Raw genomic sequence first — 12154 nt, 5'->3', positions numbered from 1 at the left:
ATTGAATTTGGAAGAAATCGGATCAAATTTGGATCTAGCTCCCATATATATGTATCGCCCGATTTCAACAAATTGGGTTACATTGCACTTTACTAACCGATTGTCGTCAAATTTGGCACAAAGTAATATTTTTCATCACCCATAAAGTCTGCAAAATTTCATCGAAATCGGTTCAGATTTAGATATAGCTCCCATATATATATCATACTAGCGTAACCCGGCCGGTTCGCTGCGCCTTCCGAAGCGTATTTGTAGGAACATTTTGCGTTAACTTAGTCAACCATATTCTTCGTGCTGAAAACAAATTCGAAAAGATTTGAATTCTTTCAAACAAATCGGACTACTTGCTCTTTCGTTTATAGGTACAAATACGGGGGATATGCATATGTAAAATGGTTCGTCTTAAAAAATGTTCTGTATTCAAGTAGTTGGACAAACTTCTACATTTCTTGTGAATTTTAAGTGTGGTTTGTCAATGAAAGGTATCCTTCTCCTCAACATATCTGAAAATTAAGCACTATATTATAATGACATACAAAGAATTACTGTTTCCCATCTAATAAATCGGAAAAAGCAAAAGTAGTAAACAATTTTACCACATTAACATTTGCTAAAATGTTGGAAAATGATGCACCCTCTGCCAATTTCATGTAAATTTAAGTTCTTTACTAAAAAGAAGTCTGGCAGAAGCCTGTGCAAAAATCATAAAATTCCCATTTACGGACAACCCTCTACTTTCAAATTAAGAAAAAATACGGACAAAAGGGAACCCTCTCCCCACCTTCGCTCCACTCTGACCTGATATCGGACTATCACGTACAATATATTAACATAATTTCATAACTACTCAATGGTCCCTATAAATTCTATCGAAGTAAATCGACAAAGTTTATTTCAATTTTCCCCTTCCCCAACCAGATATCGAAAAATCATATACTAATTTAAAAATCATGTATAAATGTAATCACCTCCTCCCACGTTCCCTGTAAATTTCAAGTAGATCGGAGATGTTTAAATTTTGCTCTATTGTTTTAAAGGGACGTCACTTTCCCCGATACAATATGGACAAACACCGTAGTGAATAGCACCACCTAACCTTCCCTGAAAATTCTTGAAACTTTCCTTCGTTCATAACCTTCCTCCACTGCCTTTGTAAATTTCAAGAAAACTTAAGAATTTTTGTTTTTTTTTTTAGCAGTTTTAGAGGAGGACCTACTCCCCGACTAAATATCGAAAAGTGATGTAGCGTATCTTTTGTAAACGTCCCAGAAAATGTCAAGCAAATTATAAGCCTAAAGGGGCGGCCTCTCTTCCGTCCAAATATCACAAAATCAGGTATCAACTATTAATATCGTAACCTCTCCCCAGTCCTCTGTAAATTTCAAGTAACTCGGTAAAGTTTAATTGTTTCCCTGTATGTAGTTACTTAAGAGAAGCGGATGTCTCCCTATGTCCTTTTATTTCTATTAAAAAATTAGGAACCTGATATAAAAATCATAACCTCACTAATTTTTCCGTAAAATTTCAGTCGTGGGAGTTAAGTTTTGTTTTCACTGTACTTAAAAAAAAGTTGGGCAAAGGGGTGGTCCCCCTCCCCGACCAAATATCGAACAATAATGTAGCGGATTTTTTTCTAGATGCCAACCCCAACATTCAATGAAAATTTCAAGCAAATCGCATAATTTTGTTTCAAGTTTACAAAAGTAGGGCAAGGGGGAGGTCCCCCTCCCCATCCACATATGAAACCATCAGGTACCCCATATTAATTCCATAACCTCACCGCATTTTCTCTGTAAATCTCAGATAATTTAGACAATTTTAGTATTTTCACTGTACTTTAAAAAAAAAGTCGAACAAAGGGGAGGTCCCCCTCCGCCACCAAATATCGAAATATAAAGTAGCGGATCTTTGTCTAGATACCAAACCCAACCTTCAATGAAAATTTCAAGCAAATCGGTCAACTTTGGTCCAATTTTCAAAAAGTCCGACAAAGCGGAGGTCCCCCTCCGCGACCAGGTGTGAAAAAATGAAGTACCCTATTTTCACCACATGAACGCCCCCTACGATCTCTGAAAGTTTCAAGTAAATCGGTTCAGTCGTTTCGGAGCCAACTTGGAACATACAAACAAACAAACAAAAAACATAGATTGAATTTTATATATATATAGATATAACAGGTTGGCAGTCTAACAAAGAAAAACATATTTTTTTTTTGTCAAAATTCGTTTTTATTATTCAACATAGTTCCCTTCAAGAGCGATACAACGATTATAACGACCTTCCAATTTTTTGATACCAGTTTGGTAGTACTCCTTCGGTTTTGCCCCTGCGAGCATCCTTTTGAGGTCTGAGAACAAGAAAAAGTCGCTGGGGGTCAGATCTGGAGAATACGGTGGGTGGGGAAGCAATTCGAAGCCCAATTCATGAATTTTTGCCATCGTTCTCAATGACTTGTGGTTGTCTTGGTGGAACAACACTTCTTCATATGGGGCCGTTTTGCCGCGATTTCGACCTTCAAACGCTCCAATGGCGCCATATAATAGTCACTGTTAATGCCTTTTCCCTTCTCAAGATAATCGATAAAAATTATTCCATCGGCATTCCAAAATACAGAGGCCATTACTTTGCCAGCGGACTTTTGTGTCTATCCACGCTTCGGAGACGGTTCACCGGTCGCTGTCCACTCAGCCGACTGTCGATTGGAATCAGGAGTGTAGTGATGGAGCCATGTTTCATCCATTGTCACATATCGATGGAAAAACTCGGGTGTATTACGAGTTAACTGCTGCAAACACCTCTCAGAATCATCAACACGTTGTTGTTTTTGGTCAAATATGAGATCGCGCGGCACCCATTTTGCACAGATCAACAGATCAATCTCGATCAACTTCATTTTACGGTCATTCAAAATCATTTTGTGGATTTTTTTGATGTTTTCGTCGGTAACCACCTCTTTCGGGCGTCCACTGCGTTCACCGTCCTTCACCACGCTTGAATTTTGCATACCAATCAATTATTGTTGATTTCCCTGCGGCAGAGTCCGGAAACTCATTATCAAGACAAGTTTTTGCTTCTACCGTATTTTTCCCCTTCAGAAAACAGTATTTTATCAAAACACGAAATTCCTTTTTTCCATTTTTTTCACAATAACAAAAGTTGTTTCACAAAAGACGCTCTATCTCACAAACTAATTGTCTTACAGACGTCAAATTTTGACATGAATCATTTGAAGGTTGGTACTATATAAAAATAATATGCATTTAATACTAGCGACGGCATCTAAGTCTCAGACCGGGGACTTATCACCCAAACTGCTATTCTGCAAGTCAAAAAAATGGAAGTAACCAATTGGCGCCTTAAAACATATCCACACAAAGAAAATTTAATTAAAAGTTTTTTCTAGTTTGAACAATACATACCATATGTTGTTTGGACCAATCCTGAAAATACAATACAATGCTTGAAGCAGATGTGATTGTTTTTTTTTAGAGTGTAGAGAACTTCGACTGTAGTCCTCAAATATTAGGTTAATAACTTTTTAATTTTAATATATAAAATGATACATAGTCATATAATTATTTTTTACTGATAACAATTATATATTTCTTTTTCAGGTAAGATGACATGGCATGCCATAATACGAGTATATGATTGAATGATCCTTCTCGACTTTGCATACGAAATGATTTTAGCAACTTTACCAACACTTAATGGCTGTTATACACTGTGCTCTCGTTTCTCACCTTTCTACTACAATGTTGTGAAAACACTTGAAATGCAACTTCAAAAGTGAGACAAGAAAAATGGCTGATGTATCAGTTTTCAACCAAATAGGGTGGAGCAACAACAACAACAACAGAAAATAACAGACACCAGAGTTATGGATGTTATAAATGTCCATTTTACATGCATTTTCCTCATTATTGTGCTACTTTTGTTGTTGCTGTCATCATTTAACCTCATTTTCGGAGTAAGTACAAAGCCCCGACCATCACACACTCAAATCAGCTCCTTAAAAACAAAGAGGAGTTGCCAAGAAGAAAACGATTGAAAATTAAGTTTGTTTACCTTAAAACATGATTTACCTTCTGGATATCATTGACGTGAGCACGTGTGTGTGTCTTCTTCATCAAATTAAAATTACTCTACCAAAGACACGTACCACAAAACCACATTGCTTTACTCCTACCACAATTCATTCCACCTACAGCAGCATAAGGAAATTTAACCTATTCAGTTAAAGAGAGTGAGAGAGAGCCACATGAGATTTCCTTCCAATGTTTTTGTTGTCGAAGCCTTCATCATATTTTCGTATGAAAATATTCATTCGGCATATTCAGGCATTTAATATTGGAAAGTAATTGATCGAAAACAATTTTTCACTCAAGAGTTTTTCCATGATCTGGGGGAAGTTTCGACTTGACCTCAGTATCAAGACTACAATTGAATGGAAATACTTCATAAAATTCTTAATATATATTTTTAATCCATTTCATGATACAGAAAAAATTGTCTATATGGAGTCCCTATTTGATCTTGAATATTTCCATTTAATCTTCCGAAACGTTATATTTTATTGTCAGATACACATCGAACTCCAAATTTTAAATATACATTTTTTGTTAAATTTTATTGTAATTTGGTCAGTACCTAAAATATATATGTACAATAAAATTTATTTTGAAAAATTAATTAATTGGGACTTCTCGAGCATTTTGAAGACAAACGGGATATTTTAAATTGTACCAAATAGGCCATTGTAGTACCATTGTACTTTTGAGAAGCGGAATGTACCAAATTTAGTACAATTGTACCAACACTGATACACAGCAACCAATATATACAATATGTACATACTATTTTTATGAGACGTTTCATATGAATGAAAGATGAATTGTTTAGCCATCTAGTTGTGGTTTATGCGGCAATGCATCATTTTTATACCCACCACCATAGGAATTATATTAACTTTGTCATTCCGTTTGTAACACATCGAAATATTGCTCTAAGACCCCATAAAGTATATATATTCTGGGTCGTGGTGAAATTCTGAGTCGATCTGAGCGTGTCCGTCCGTCCGTCTGTTGAAATCACGCTAACTTCCGAACGAAACAAGCTATCGACTTGAAACTTGGCACAAGTAGTTGTTATTGATGTAGGTCGGATGGTATTGCAAATGGGCCATATCGGTCCACTTTTACGTATAGCCCCCATATAAACGGACCCCCAAATTTGGCTTGCGAATCCTCTAAGAGAAGCAAATTTCATCCGATCCTGCTGAAGTTTAGTACATGGTGTTAGTATATGGTATCTAATAACCACGCAAAAATTGGTCCATATCGGTCTATAATTATATATAGCCCCCATATAAACCGATCCCCTGATTTGGCTTGCGGAGCCTCTCAGAGAAGCAAATTTCATCCGATCCGGCTGAAATTTGGTACGTGGTGTTAGCATATGGTCTCTAACAACCATGCCAAAATTGTGTAGTGAGTTTAGATTTTTGTTTTTGGTTTGATGTAAAGTGTTGTTGTTGAATTTTATTCTTTTTATACACTCCACCATAGGATGAGGGTATATTAACTTTGTCATTCTGTTTGTAACACATCGAAATATTGCTCTAAGACCCCATAAAGTATATATTATATTCTGGGTCGTGGTGAAATTCTGAGTCGATCTAAGCATGTCCGTCCGTCCGTCTGTTGAAATCACGCTAGCTTCCGAACGAAACAAGCTATCGACTTCAAACTTGGCACAAGTAGTTGTTATTGATGTAGGTCGGATGATATTGCAAATGGGCAATATCGGTCCACTTTTACGTATAGCCCCCTTGCATGTCCGTCCGTCCATCTGTTGAAATCACGCTAACTTCCGAACGAAACAAGCTATCGACTTCAAACTTGGCACAAGTAGTTGTTATTGATGTAGGTCGGATGGTATTGCAAATGGGCCATATCGGTCCACTTTTACGTATAGCCCCCATATAAACGGACCCCCAGATTTGGCTTGCGGAGCCTTTAAGAGCATATTTCATCCGATCTAGCTGAAATTTGGTACGTGGTGTTAGTATATGTTCTCTAACAACCATGCCAAAATTGGTCCATATCGGTCCATAATTATATATAGCCCCCATATAAACCGATCCCCAAATTTGACCTCCGGAGCCCCTTAGAGGAGCAAAATTCATCCGATCTGGTTGAAATTTGGTACGTGGTGTTAGTATATGGTCTCTAACACCAATGCAAAAATTGGTCGAAATCGGTTCACAATTATATGTAGCCCCCATATAAACCGACCCCCAAATTTGACCTACGAAGCCCTTTGGAAGAGCAAAATTCATCCGATTAGGTTGAAATTTGGACGTGGTGTTAGTATATGGTCTCTGACAACCATGCAGGAATTGATCCATATCGGTCCATAATTATATACATTATATATACCTCCGGTGCCTTTTGGAGATGTAACGGCGAAAGTCGTTACACTCGTTTTCACCTCACCATTTTCTTTTTTTATTAATACCCAAGACTGAAGTCATTTGTTAAGTTTTCTTTTGTTCAATGAATTGTTTTTATTTCTTCCTTGAAATACATTTTTTTGAGTTATACATAAGTTTTAAGCTTTATTCTCTCTCATGCGAGATAAAAGATGTCGACTGGGTAAGCATACGAATTGTTGCTGGGCACATGAGTGGTAAACAAGGTACCGTTACCGGTTTGAAACAACACAACACCCACTTGCAAAACAGGTATGAATCGCAAAGAGACAAAGCTATATAAGAAGAATATAATTGGAACCGGTCTCTTTTTTGACGACACGTGGACGAAGCAACACAGGTGAGTAGAGTGAAAAATCAGTGTTAGAATAAAGAAGTGAAGTGAACTAATACCCAGTGAAAACGGTTGGGAATTTTGCAAGGTGACCGGGAGTTAACATTGTGATACCGCGAGATGAACAAGCAACTCTATTCTTACTCCGTTTATTTTTTTTTTCGCCGTTGCCTAATTACGCGTGACCGTCCAAGGTTATCTACAACTTGAATCACGGTTTGTGCTCCGAACGCGGTCACAACCTCCTTTTGTGAAAGTGATCTTCCCTCTGACTTGTGTTCCGAATCCGGTCACAGTCATATCCCTTCGTCAGACACGTTATCAAAGTTCAAGGTCACGGTCAAGGGCAATCGCGGATAACACGTGTTTGGTCTTCGCTACCATCGACATTTCCGTTAACCGTCCGTTACCCCGTATGTTCACGTTCTGTGTTCCGACCGCAGTCACAGTCACGTCACTTCCCTTGCTCCACTCACGTTACAACGACTTGTGTTCCGAACGCGGTCACGGTCACGCTTTCCGGTTTCTCGAAGATTATTCTTACTTGGATTAGTGTTCCGAACACGGTCAAAGTCATATTCCATCGCCAATTACCACGTCACGCTAGGGACACGTTCAAGGTCATCCGTGAGTGACACGTGTTTCCACCTCTGTCTTCCTCGATACTTACCTTGGCCGCCAACTACTCACGACTGCCGTGCTCTGTGTGCCGAACTCGGTCACAGCTCTGACTCTACCCTATTCGTAGCGTCACAGGTCAAGGACGTCATCAAGGTCATTCGCCAAAAGCTGTTTTCTAGCCGACCATTAACCAAAACTGTGTTCCGAACGCGGTCACAGCCACGTGTCCCCAATTATCGCCTTCACGGCCCCATAACCTCGTGTTCCGAGTCTGGTCACATATTGGGCACCAACACCACCGTCATCGCGCTGAATAAGTGTTCCGACCCCGGTCACGGCCTCGCCTGTCCTCTCCAGCCCCACGCCTTCGGACCTCCAGCTGTGTCAACCAGCAAGCAAACCAGCAGCACAGTTTCGTGATATAGTTCACCAAACACGAATAAACCAAAAACTTAAAACAAAACAAAACATTGCCGTTTTGTTCCGCTGTCACTTTCCCTTATAAATTTCTGTGACGGACCCTTCCCCCGCGAGCTAACCACAGCAGACGGAGGAAACTCGTCGTTACAGAGAAGCAAAATTCATCCGATCTGGTTTAAATTTGTACGTGGTGGTAGTATATATGATATTTAACAACCATGCCAAAAGTGGTCCATATTAGTCCATAATCATATATAGCCCCCATATAAACCGATCCCAAGATTTGGTTTTGGAGTCTCTTGGAGGAGAAATTTCATCCGAGTCAGTTGAAATTTGGTACATTGTGGTAGTATATGGCCGTTAACAACCATGCCTAACTAGATCCATGTCGGTCTATATTTATATAGCCCTCAGATAAATCGATCCCCAATCACACAAAAATTGGTCCATATCAAGTTCATAATTGTATATAGCCCCCATATAAGCGATCCCCATATTTCAATTCTGGCTCCCTACGTACCGTGCAAAAGTCCATATCGATTCGTAATTATTTGTAGACTTACCTACACATACCTCTTTTGTCTAATATATACCATGGACTAACTCACAATTTAGAAAACGATTTAAGATACCACAACCCAAGTAATTCGATTTTGGATGACAGACTTTCGTAGAAGTTTCTACGCAATCCATGTTGGAGTGTACATAAGATTCGGCCTGGCCGAACTTACGTCCATATATACTTGTTTCAATTACACTTTCGTTTTTGTGTTCACATAAAACCACGTGCCACTTCTGAATAAATAAATTAACACGAAACACAGTAAATCCGCATTCTCCGTCCAAAACAATCAACACACGACTGACGCGCAAAATGAAAATCGTGTGTACCTGCTCAATGTTTTTATAAAATTCTTTTCGCTGCAAAAAAGTTAAAAAATTAAATGGTCACGAAAAAAATCTAAATGGCTTTTATGGCCATGTAATGGTTCTAGACATGTCTATACTTAACCTATAAAACTACTTTTTTCCCTGTAAACAAGTAAAAAAATTGAATGGTCAGGTACATGATTTTCCTGACCATTTAATGGTATCAAATTCTATCATTTAAATAATGGAACATGTTTGCGGTATTTGGGAACCATTCAAATGCTTATTGCGCCCATAAATTTTTCTCCGCTCGAAAACTATTTTTACAAAGACAAAATACATGGTTTTCGCGGCAATTACATGCTATATATAAGCATTAAGTGGATGCGGCAACCATGTCCAAACATGGTTTTTTGTGCGGGTAGCGAAGAAAATCATTGGCGCCAAATCATGACCATTTTAACCGTACAGTAATTCATTTTTACTATTTTTGGGAATCGTACGAAAATTTTCTTTTGCTTTAGTTAATATTAAACTTATGTGTACAGTCATTGAACTTTATACCCGCGTTTAGTTCATAAAATATTTGAGGCATAAATACACAGAAAATAAGTAAACTGTTTTATACCAATAATGAACTACGATGTGCGAAAATTGAACTAAATTTAAGATTTCAACAAAGTGTTGCTGAAACCAGGGCTGTGGAGTCGAGCCAATTTTGCTCGACTCCGACTCCAGCGTTTTTCATCAGCTCAACTCCGACTCCGGAGTCGACTCCGGGTAATATAACTAAATCTCATTTTAATACCACTAATTTGTAGTTCTATTGTGGGGGTACCGTAAGTGGATCGATATAAAGTATCATATTTATTTATGTGTGCAAAAAAGGTCTTAATTTCACATTAGATGCCAATTGAACTCTATATTTCAAATTTAGGGCAATGTTTAATAAATAAAATAATAATATAAATACCCATCATAATATGAGAAGATACCAACAGTATATGTATTTGTGGACCAAAATTATTGATACTATCTCAAATCCTTTAAATTCGTTGCGAGCTATATAAGGTTTAAATTCCCATATGCATGAATTTGAATCTGAATCAATTTAGACAAAATTGTATATACTTCTACAAAATCTTAACAAAAAATAAAAATGCAAGGAAAGTGTAAAGTCGGGTGGGCCGATTATAATATACTCTGCACAACTTTGTATATAGATCTACATTTTGATAAAATCTCAAATAAAACTTCTACAAAATCTCGGGCAATATTTGGGAAATATTTATAATTGTTTAGACAATTTCGCAAAAATGCATTTATGATTCATTCATTGAAAAGTTTTAAAATTTGAGTAATTTCTACAAGTTTTCGACTTAGCAGTGACTACACGCAAAGAACAAAAAAAACGTTTGGAAAACGTGTACCGAAAACGTTTTTCTTTTGTTAGAGTTTTTTGAATTGCTTCGAAAATTTTAAACTTTTATCACCAAAAAAATTCGTTTGTTACAAAATTTTTATTTTTTCAATAAAAAAAGTTATTTTTGAAACAACAACACAGTCCATTTCGTTTATATCAAACACTGTTCTTTTCCGACTTTAAGTCTTTAATAAGACACAGTTTACAGTTCAAAATTTAATATACTACAATGTAATGTTGAACATTTTTTCGGAATCTTCCGAACATATCTGGAATATATGTAAAAAAAAAAAAAACAAAAAAAACTTTGGTCGAAGCGGGGATCGAACCCACGACCCTTGGCATGCAAGTCGGACGTAGCAACCACTGCTCCACGGTGCCAAACTAAATGTTTGTTTCTGTTAAATAAACTTTGTTTATTCGGTTCGTGGGCGCCGCAAGCTATGCTATATAAATATAACTTATATGGATATTTATCTATTGATGACCATAACAGGTACATAGCTCAGTGGTTAGTATGTTGGCTTACAAAGTGCATGGTCCGCGGTTCGATTCTCCGTCCAGGCGAAAGGTAAAAAAATTTTAAAAATTTATAAAATCGTATAATTTCTTCTACATTGTTGGTATTACAGAAAAAGGTGCTAAGAACTAAAAAACTTCGTGGAAGTGAGAAAGATGTGAGGGAAAATGCAATTAGCCAGAAAAAATTTTTTTGAGTTAGTCTTTATGAAATTGTTTTTACATCCTGGAAAAGAATAAACGTTTATCACAAAAAGTATATACTTTTCTTCCAAATGCACTTCCTTTCAACGAAAAGCAAATGAGAAACGAACTTTGTTTGTCTAAAATTTCGTTTGGGAGGAAAGAATTATTTTTTTGCGTGTATCAGAGAGCATACAACATTGGAAAAAATTTTTCTAGTAAATAAAATTTTGACTAAATTTTCTATAGAAATAAAATTTTGGCAAAATTTTCTATAGAAATAAAATTTTGGCCAAATATATAGAAATAAAATTTTGAATAAAATTTTTATAGAAATAAAAGTTTGTAAAATTTTTTATAGAAATAAAAGTTTGAAAAAATTATCAATAGAAATACAATTAAAAATAAAATTGTGTAGCAAACAAAATTTTGCAAAATTTTCTATAGAAATAAAATTTTGCAAAATATTCTATAGAAACAAAATTTTGACTAAATTTTCTATAGAAATAAAATTTTGACTAAATTTTATATAGACAAAAATATTTCTATAGTAATAAAATTTTGAATACATTTTTTATATCAGTGAGTATCAGTGAGCATCAGTAAAAAAAAAATTGAAAAATTTTGCTATAGAAATAAAATTTGACAATTTTTTCTTATAGAAATAAAATTTTGAAAAAATTATCAATAAAAATACAATTTTTGTAAATTTTTTGTGTAGTAAATAAAATTCTTCAAAATATTCTACAGGAACAAAATTTTGACAAACTTTTCTATAGAAATAAAATTTTGACAAAATTTTCTATAGAAATAAAATTTTGACAAAATTTTCTAATAAAAAAATCTATTACTATAAAATTTAGGCAAAATTTTGTATAGAAATAAAATGTTGACAAAATTTTCTAATAAAAAAATATATTACTATAAAATTTTCTATAGAAATACAATTTTGACTTAAATTTTATAAAAATAAAATTATGAATAGAAATAAAATTTTGAAAAAATTTTTGTGTAACAAACAAAATTTTGCAAAATATTCTATAGAAACAAAATTTTGACTCAATTTTCTATAGAAATAAAAATTTTGACTAAATATTCTTTAGAAAAAAAATTTCTATAGTAATAAAATTTTGAATAAATGTTTTATAGAAAAACTTTGAAAAAATTTTCTGCCAATATTCCACATATGTATATGGCCTTAAAATAAAATTAAAAAAAATAATTTCGATTGTTCGAAATATTTCATATAAATTGATATGGGCATTAAAATGGATCGATCCAGCCCATCTGC

The 12154-nt window shown here is 35.4% G+C and overlaps 1 protein-coding gene across 1 annotated transcript in view; it reads left to right on the top strand.

Annotated features, from left to right (window-relative positions):
- LOC142232956 (uncharacterized) overlaps positions 1–3623 on the top strand; it is a 39991-nt gene extending 36368 nt beyond the window's left edge. The window contains exon 4 of the mRNA XM_075303684.1: positions 3615–3623. Within this exon, the coding sequence (XP_075159799.1) occupies positions 3615–3623 (9 nt within the window). The remainder of the gene's footprint in view (positions 1–3614) is intronic.
- The last annotated feature ends 8531 nt before the right edge of the window (positions 3624–12154 follow it).

This window comes from Haematobia irritans, chromosome 1 (assembly GCF_050003625.1).
Source record: "Haematobia irritans isolate KBUSLIRL chromosome 1, ASM5000362v1, whole genome shotgun sequence".
Taxonomy (NCBI): Eukaryota; Metazoa; Arthropoda; class Insecta; order Diptera; family Muscidae; genus Haematobia; species Haematobia irritans.
The sequence above is the reverse complement of the archived record's forward strand: the minus strand, read 5'-3'. Positions and strand labels throughout refer to the sequence as shown.